Source organism: Macrobrachium rosenbergii, chromosome 53 (assembly GCF_040412425.1).
Source record: "Macrobrachium rosenbergii isolate ZJJX-2024 chromosome 53, ASM4041242v1, whole genome shotgun sequence".
In the NCBI taxonomy this organism is placed as follows: domain Eukaryota; kingdom Metazoa; phylum Arthropoda; class Malacostraca; order Decapoda; family Palaemonidae; genus Macrobrachium; species Macrobrachium rosenbergii.
The window spans coordinates 34,331,952-34,342,155 of NC_089793.1; the positions used below are offsets into that span (position 1 = coordinate 34,331,952).

The 10,204-nt window shown below is 35.3% G+C and overlaps 1 protein-coding gene across 1 annotated transcript in view; it reads right to left on the minus strand.

The window, feature by feature from the left end:
• The window catches only part of LOC136834177 (uncharacterized), a 41,330-nt gene extending 31,386 nt beyond the window's left edge, over positions 1 to 9,944 (minus strand). Inside the window, 1 exon segment of the mRNA XM_067096444.1 lies at positions 9,524 to 9,944. Within this exon segment, the coding sequence (XP_066952545.1) occupies positions 9,524 to 9,581 (58 nt within the window). The 5' untranslated portion in view covers positions 9,582 to 9,944.
• Positions 9,945 to 10,204: the final 260 nt, after the last annotated feature.

Sequence of the window (10,204 nt, forward strand, 5' to 3'; positions counted from 1 at the left end):
ATGTAGCGATGTGAACCCGAGTGTTAAACTCTTTATAAATCACCGTTTTTTTTTATTTGAACCATAATTCATTCCCTCATAATCAAGATAGAAAGGAAGCAGTTGTGTTCGTGACAACGCGCAGTAAATCATTTTACTGTGATAATCTTAATGACTCCACTCTAGAATGTTACAGTGTCGGGAGTACTTTACGGAGTTAACAAATACGATTTTGTTGTTAAATTATATGAACTGTTTAAATACTTATTTCTACATAATTTTTTGTGCATGTCCAACAGAAGCTCGTGTATTTCAGTATCCTGTTTGTACGCAACCAAGAACATGTAAATCACGTAGGCTTAGAGAGAGAGAGAGAGAGAGAGAGAGAGAGAGAGAGAGAGAGAGAGAGAGAGAGAGAGAGAGAGAGAGAGAGAGATTTTGATTGGAATCAATTATCTCCAAGTTATTCCAGATTGTAACGAAGATGTCACTCTATTACAAGTTTTAGGAAAGTAGAGGGTCAAAAAACCATAACTTCCTTACACTATTCTTTCCACTTTGTGTGTTAAGATAATTTATGTGAATCGCTGCCTTTTATCACCTGAAACACAGTTTCCCTCCGAAGACAAGGTCAGCATTAATGGTCAAGGTTGGCTCGAGGCGTCGGAGTCAGTGAATAATCCAACGCCCTGTGACCACATTCCCAGGGATGATTGACAAGTTTAGGTCACTTATAAATAGAGAAGGATGAGATCTCTCGCGTATTTTGCGTGAAAAGGCCAATTTATCTCTTGCCTTTGGTGGCGTGGGAATCTTTTTAACGTATGAAAATTAAGTTTTTAGCTGTTATATTCCATGACAAGGCAGGATATATTAGGCTGAAATATTAACTTGAAGTTTGTGTGTTCGTGTGTGTGTATATATATATATATATATATATATATATATATATATATATATATATATATATATATATATATATATATATATATATATATATATATATATATATATATAAATATATAATGTATATGTGTGTGTGTTTGTGATTGTGAGTGTTTGTGTGCTTGTGCTCGCTCATGTGCGTATATGTGTATATTTAAATATATAGAAATATATAACGTATATATATTATACATCGTTATAATTTATTCTAAAGTGTACAAATATTATAATTTCTACTCGAGTTTGGAGAAGCAAGGACCTTGACAGCAGCAGCAGGTGATGGTATCTTGCCAATGCCGCTTTCCCCCTGGAACACTATTTTTACTAATTGTGATTCGGTATAGGATAGTTATTATGAACTTAATTCCCGCTCGAACGGTCGAAATATAGACTTCTTGTCCGTTAGGTGTCAATTTTGATATAAAATATAGTCGATTGTTTAAGAATTCACAATTTTATTCGCCAAATATTAATTTTTAGATGGTAAAATTTCAGCCCTCGCTCTGTATGCAGAACATTATTTTGTAGAAAATGTTTTAGTTCATAGCTAAAACCCTTCATGCACACTATCCTGAATAAAATTAATAGGGTAAAGTTCACACCTCGGCTTCACTTCAGTGACGATAAAGAAATTCAAGTCAAATGCATATCCAGAAGTGAAAGGTGCGGGTGTCATTAGATTTGTCTTCTAGTGAAAATTAAACTTATTTCCACAGTAATTGATAATGTTAATTGCCAATGAGATGAAAAAGACAAATGCATTGACAAAACTATGCTTAAGTTAGTGAGGTAAACATCATATATTGACATTTGTGTACTAAAAAGAAACATCAGTGAAAGATATCAAGCTTATTTGATTTTTTTTCGGTATTACATCCCGCTTTCGTATATTACTTTTCTCTTGAAACTTTCAAGAAACTTGAATTCATGAAATTACTAAGAATAGGAAATGAGAGTATTATACGAAAATTGATACAAGTCCGGATTTTTTTGTAAATTATGAACATTCCGGGGGAATGAAATGAACCTAGAACTTTTAAAGGCAATAGGTCAGGTAGACAAAAATATCATTGAACCAACAGTTGAGTTATATATACTATATATATATATATATATATATATATATATATATATATATATATATATATATATATGTATGTATGTATGTATATATATGTGTGTGTGTGTGATAATATATATATGTATATATGCGTTGTAAGTAATTTCTGTTGTCGATTATCATCTTAAACTTACAAATTCTTACAAATGTTATTGGATACATTCTTGCGCTTTCCCCACCTCTGGGAAGTGTATAACACTATAGTGCAGTGTTTACTTTTGCTTCAGTAAGGCTTCAATGTCTACAACTTTTAGATTACGATCTGTTACGCAAGAGTTGAATTTCACTAAAAACACCTGTGCCATTGACATGAGTCACGAGTCCTCACTTTACTTGGTCCCATCCTTAGGTTTATCTTTCAGCTTTTTATTTTAAGCTTGTAATCGCACACTCATCCACCCATCTCAAAATTCTCAGGAATTTGGTTGATAAGCAATTTGCTTCTGTTTGTCAGTCAGCAGGCTTATTGGGTCTTGAATAATGAAGGTGAATCTTGAACCCGAGGTCGAAGGTCAAAGACCATAGGTTTGGGAGTCCTAGAAGTCAGCTCCTTGGGGAATCTCGTGAAGGTTATTGGGGGATTTGATCGTAACCACGTGGGCTGTTGGTTTTGCCGCCAAAGGGTTTTAGCTTAAGGGTATTACCCCTGGTGGAGGAAGGAGGGTGTCTTGTTGAAGGGTAGAATTCCTACAATTGCTGTCGGGTTTTTTCAAGGTCGTTTTCGACTCTCTGCCTGTTTGTTTTCTTTCTTTTTTCATGAATTATACACAGAGGTATACATAGGAAAGGGAATGTTCCGAAATATGTATTTTTATTAAATTTCTATATATTTGATGGTATGTGCACTAAATCAGAGTTCAAAGGCGCAGGAGGTTAGCTAATAACCTGAGAAAGTTCTTTGTTCTAAGGGATTTAAGCTTTCTGGTATGACTTTTTAGTTTTCTGTAAAAGAAAACTATTGTGCCGGCTTTGTCTGTCCGTCCGCACTTTTTTCTGTCCGCCCTCAGATTTTAAAAACTACTGAGGCTAGAGGGCTGCAAATTGATATGTTGATCATCCACCCTCAAATCTTCAAACATGCCAAATTGCAGCCCTCTAGCTTTAGTAGTTTTTATTTTTATTTAAGGTTAAAGTTAGCCATAATCGTGCTTCTAGCAACGATATAGGATAGGCCACCACCAGGCCGTGGTTAAAGTTTCATGGGCCGCGTCTCACACAGCATTATACCGAGGCCACCGAAAGATGGATCCATTTTCGGTGGCCTTGATTATACACTGTAGCGGCTGTAGAGACTACTCGATTGCGCCGAAGACACTTCGGCGCATTACTTACTTGTTTTTATCCAGTTCACTTGAGTGTGAGCAAGCATTAAAGCAAGCTTGCTCTCGCGTTTACTGTTTTTTTTTTTCTCTCCCCTTCCGTATTTGCCTGGTATTTCTGGGATATAATAAACAAGTTTAGCCTTGCCAGAAGAGATTTCTTTAAACGTTTTCATCTTTATACGTTTCCCCTAGTTTTCTGCTGGCGGTATAATTGTTTCTCGTATGCACACAGGTTAATGTTTTGTTTTGTTTTGTTTTACTGGTTAATTTTTGTTTTTTGTGAAATTTGAAATTTTGCTAGATCCCGATTCTAATGTACATTTCAGAGTATATTTTGCTATATCCCGTTTCTAATGTACGTTTCAGAGTATTCTTCCCTGTTAAAGAATCGGCTGTTTAATTATTTTCCAGGTTTAAGTTGGTCTCATTGCAATTGCCTTTGTCAGTAGCCCATATGAGTTTTAAAGTGGTGATTATAAAGAAATATATGTCCTTCTTTAATTTACTTTCTCCACTATGTCGAAGTTGCTCTACCTCAGACAGTGATCTTATGCAATCTTTATTTATTATATGTTATTGGTTTATTTGACGTCAACACATGAAAATTGCAGCGTTGCGTATGTATTAAAGTGAACTGAATATGCATTATTTAAATTTTTCATAAGAAATTAGCGTAATGTGAGACAGAATTATGACCTATTTGTGCTTGTATAATTCGTTATGTGCTTGTTTGTATTTTGGGAGTAGGTCATTATAGAGGTTGTTAAAACGGCAAGGAAAGGTTGGTAGATTTTTCATTTTAACAGCACTTTGTGAAACCTCTTTGTATGGAATCTCAAGGGCTGGCAGAAAGCGACATCGGAACTGACTAACCATCAACATTCCTTCATAAGCAAAAGTCACCACTAATTGTTTCACCATAAATTGCATCCCTCACCTCTAGCATAGCAGAAAATAGCCCGCAACCTTCTGGTACAGCTTTACTATGACCCGTATATTACTCGGTTTAAAGTATTGACTTATGCCCTCAGGCATGCCAGTCACCTTCTTGGGGACAAAACATACAGAAAAAGCTTCAAAAAGTCCTTTGACAGTTCTTGTGGAGAGTATTTTATCTGATCATCACCGAGTTTTACCTTTTCAGTGATTTAGTGAAGAACTTTCTGAAACTCATGCCTTCTTTATACTTTAACTAAATAATTCGTATCTTTAATATGCATTTTTACATACTGTTTGATTAATTGGAGGAACTTGGCCATTGCTTACGTCTTGACCGACAAATGATTTCACTGCTGACCTAGAAAATTGGTGAATGAAACCGTTCCTGGTATTGTTGACGAATGTTGATGCTCGCAAGACCGAGAAGTCGATCTTAGTATTTTTAGCGTTATAACCATTTGCATCCTTGTTCCGACTTAAAATTAACTCCGGTTTCTATAAGTATTTAAAAATTTGTTTTGTCTATTTATGTCGCCATTTTATTTTAGTTTTATTGTTTTCGTGCTTTTTCTTTTGGGATTAGCAGAAGCTAACTTTGCAAGTTGACTGCTTGCTGTGTATGGATTCGTGTACGTTTTCAATAATAATAATAATAATAAACAAAGTAACACTCATTGACGTCGCTATACCTTTGGACACCAGAGTAGATGAGAAAGAAAGAGAAAAAAATGACAAGTATAAAGACCTGAAAATAGAAATAAGAAGGATATGGGATATACCAGTGGAAATCGTACCCATAATCATAGGAACACTAGGCACGATCTCAAGAACCATGAAAAGGAATCTGGAAAAATTAGATGCCGAAGTAGTTCAGGACTCACGCCGAAGTGTGCTATTAGGGAACAGCGCACATAGTGAGAAAAGTGATGGACTCCTAAGAAGGCAGGATGCAACCCGGAACCCCACACTATAAAAACCACCCAGTCCAATATTATGACTGATAGACCGCCCCCCCCCCACACACGCACACAAAAATAATAATATCTTCATTTCAATTTGTATTTTTAAATAGATAGCAATTGCGCAATTGTTCAGCACGATAGTTGGGATTCAAGTCCGTAAGGCCTCGTTCGGTGAAGTAAGACCCATTTTAATGAATATAAAGATCCTTAATCTCATTCAAAAGTAATTCATATATGACTTTCCTCTATATGGTTTTTTTAAGATAGGCATTTTAGCGAAAACTTCGTATAATACTTTACCCAACCGTTACTTGATATCTAACCTTACAGAAAAAAGTATCAGTAAGCAGATTAGGTTTTGAGAAATGAAATGACTAAAATATCAACCCCATTCCCCCTCGCCCCATTTCACATTCCTCAGCTCATAATGAATCAACCACCTTGTGCCCTTCATTGCTGCATCCGGACATAAATATCACGTCGCTGCAATTCCGTCTACAATGAAGGTTCATGTAATCCAATCTGTCAAAATGACGTTTAGTGGGTTCATATGCTGTCAGTTTAAATTTGCTCTTGAATGTGATATGGTATTTGTACTGGCACATTCCTTCTTCCTTTTTTTGTGTAGGCCTTACTAAAAATTCTTTTTTGCTCATTTTGCCAAGTGGTGCTTTATTCTCATTTATTGTCCATAAAGACGTTTCGCCAGAATCGTGAATTTAACATCAGAGAAGAAAGCCCCGTAGGGGGCATGCTATCAATGCACCTCACACGGTGCAGTGTTGGCATTACTAAAGGTTCTTTGCAGCCCCTTCGGCCCCTAGCCGCAACCCCTTTACTTCCTTTTACTATACTTCCGTTCATTTCCTCTTTCTTTCATCTTACTTTCCACCCTTTCCTAACAATTGATTCGACATTATTTTCAGCGCTGATCTTAGGTCCTAGCTCCTGGCCTATATCTGACTGCTGAATAAAATATGATCTGCTAAATGGAAAAACCCAACATCAGTCCATTTACACTAAAGGCTCATTAGAATCGTGTCGACCCCAATTGCATATGTAAAATCATTCAGTTTGATTTGATGTGCAATTTCTCGTTTCATGTTCCCAAGTTAGAGCAAGCCGGTCAACTAGATGATTGACTTCTAGTTATTCATATGCGACCCCCTTATAGTACTTGACGATTTGTACCCACAAATTATTCACTTTTTCTCTCCTGTGCCCTATACAAGGCAAAATCTCCTCAAAACATCACTTAATGAACGTTTGTTATATTTTTGCTCATATTCTCAGATGTCTGAAACAGCTGTTTCATGATAAACACCTGGTGTTCATCCTCGTGAGTGAACGCTTTACTCTTCACCTTTCCAGCAGTATGTGTTCTCACTTGTCTAGCCAAAGATATCTTTCGAAAATTTAGTTAAACTGATCAGTGTGATATCCGTACTATTTTCATGTTCCCTTCTGCCATATATTTAGGGGGCAATTATTTCTTTCATTTAATCTTTAGGAAACTGTTCCTTTCTTGTAACGTATCGTAGACAAACTGGGCAGGAACCCTATTATTCTGTGGTTAGTGCATTAAATATTTCGCTGAAAATCTTATTCAAGTGATAAATCGTGAATACACCTTTCTTTTCCACTCAAAGGATTTTCTTTTCAAGTTCTCTCATGGTGCAGTCTTTTGATTATACTGAATATTAAATTCCATCACTTAATTATGTAAAAAATAAAACCATACTCTACATCAGAAAATGCAGTGTACTTGCAGACAACTTCAGTTGGTAAAGAAACGGAATATTTCTTTCGTAAATGTCCTGAAAATTTGGCGAGAAGTCGAAACTCTCTCTCTCTCTCTCTCTCTCTCTCTCTCTCTCTCTCTCTCTCTCTCTCTCTCTCTCTCTCTCTCTCTATCATACAGATAAATAAAGGCCCTGTAAGATTAGGTAGGTAGTCTAGACAGTATTGATAAACCGCCTGCGGTGATACAGATTATTTGGTCTAAGTGGCTTCTCACACAACACTTTCCTTTCACAAAGAGCGCCACGCTGATACTCTGGGAAGAAAATAATAAACAAAAAAAGAAAATACCAAAGATAATGGTGGGAAGAAGCGCTTGAAACATCCTTGGCGGTCGGTTTCCACCACTTAAAGTGATTTACCAATTGTTTTTCCTTCTGTCTTCCATAAATCTTTTGGAGGAGAGTTGCATTTTTAAGGCGGTCGGTCCGACGCCATTGGCAAGTTGATATACAGCCTTAATGATGAAGAATTCGCCGTCTGGTTTTTGCTGTGCTGTCTTACTTACTGGAGAGTACTTATGCGTTGTTTATTGAAATGCGTCTGCTGTAAGAAACGGATTCGGCAATTGATTGCTTCCTAATTGATATATTTTTGGATTGATGTTTGGAACAATACATGGGTTTTTATTAAGATTTCAATCCCCTCCACCTTCTCTAACAACACATGGGTTGTGTTATGTTACTTCTCTCTCTCTCTCTCTCTCTCTCTCTCTCTCTCTCTCTCTCTCTCTCTCTCTCTCTATTTCTTAATTGCTATTCCTTCCTCCGAAGAACTATAAAGAAAGAAAAACCGCAAGGTAAACCACTCCGGCTATTCCTTTACGATAAAGTGTGTGACCTTAAGGAGCAATATGTCAGTGGGGAAATCGAATAAAAATTGTTATTGACCTTTTTTTAAAGGTTGAAATATCAGGGAAGTTTGTTGCGGTGGAGTTATATAAAAGATCGGGTATTTAATTCTGTATTGCACTGTTTAGTGCATGGTTTAAAAGTTTACTAAATTGTTGGTGAGACACCATATATATATATATATATATATATATATATATATATATATATATATATATATATATATATATATATATATATATGTATATGGTTCCAGTTTATATATATAGTCTTTTGAGATGATGTTGCTATAAAATGACATTTTTCACCCAGGCGACGATCCACCACTGTCGATTAAGCAATCAGATGCAACATATACACATACATGGGCTCGCGAACAGCAATGTTCCCAGGGTTTTTTGTGCACATACACATATATATAGATATAATATTTTTATATATTTATGTATGTAGTAAATATATATATATATATATATATATATATATATATATATATATATATATATATATATATCTATATATATATATATATATATATATATATATATATATATATATATATATATATATATATATATATATATATATATATATATATAGAGAGAGAAGAGAGAGAGAGAGAGAGAGAGAGAGAGAGAGAGAGAGAGAGAGAGAGAGAGAGAGAGAGAGAGTTTATTCCCTTACAGTTTATGTTCTACGTCTTCATATTTATATCTCACTTATGAAGTTTGAAGCTAAAAATATTGATGTATCTCTTTCTTCACTATTGTAATTATTTTCAGAGAGTGTCTGTACATTTCATGTCTGTTGCAGACCACAACAAAAAGGGCTGTCGTTTTATTGTATTGTGACTTACAAGTATTTATTTTTCCCAATAAAAATGACTTGAGTTTGGGAAAAATGACTGAGTTGCAACAGGAAAGGACATCTTCCTTTCAGTCATTTTTGTTGAGAATTAGTTAATTGTATCATGTTATTCATGAAAGATGATGGACCTCGTTCCTACTTTAGCACCTCAAGGCTTGGTTTGCTTCCTTCCTTATGAGAGAAAATTTAGGTATTAACAATAGCATCTGTAATAATAGAAACAGCATATATTTTTAGTAACATTGCCCTTAAAGAGCGACTCCTTTCAGCTAATAATAATAATAATAATAATAATAATAATAATAATAATAATAATAATAATAATAATAATAATAATAACCTGGTTTTCCACAAAAATCTTTTGGTATAATTTTCTGAATATGGCTTAAAACAGGTTCATCTAGTCAGTTCTTTTCACAACGTCGCAAGCTTTGTATAAATTTGATATGCCTTGACAGTGGAATTATTGGGAATTTCGTCATTCAGTAACGAAAACAAACAAGTCCAGGTGTGGCAAAAACACTGATAGTAGCAATCATCATGGTGTTAACCATTTTTTTACTTGAAAAAGTATCCTTTAATATTTTTTTTGTACTGGGGTTTGCTAGATCCAATTTCTAACCTGTACTCGGTATGGAATTGTCTTAAATACTAGGGTTACTGAACACACACACACACACACACAAAAAGCGTTTACATTATTTCTTAAATTATGGTTTAAACTGAAATGCCACTTACCTTTGTTAGATACTGTTAGAAGAATAACCATTATATTTATGATTTCCATCGTTAGCATAGAGTATTCGTATGTGAATTATTAACCATTTGATGCGTAACTTATTAACAGGCACAGTTCTGTTGGTGTGAACTGTAATCACGTTTCTGAGAGATGAGAAGTTACGAAAAGCTGTGATTAAAAGGGGGATTATAGTTTCTTGGTTGGTCACATATGAATTAGTAGAATTTTAATTTCGTGAACGATTATGAGGAAAGATTATTTCCCTGATTCAGTAGCTAGGAAACTTAAAATTCACATTCTGTTTAAGGCATGACTCTATTTCAGAGAAATTTTGAACTGCGCGAAAGCAAAAAGTAACGAAGATTCTTCGTGAAGTAAATACAATCCCAACTAAGACCGCTCTTCTGGAATGTGTATGGATCGGAGGCGCAGAAGAAACTACTCACTGAGGTAACGCGATCAGGTAAGTCGTCATCCCTCGTGTGATACTTCTGCAACGTACGAACTCACTCGAGGCATACACGCAAGGTACACCGGTCGCATTTAACATTCGTCAGAGGTTGCCTTCGCTAATGAAGGGTTTCGTCTTGAGTTGTTAACGTAACGCGTGCTGTGAGAATAGTAAAATGTTTATGACTTCCTAATGCTGATGGATGCGAAGAAGATAGATGAACAGAGAG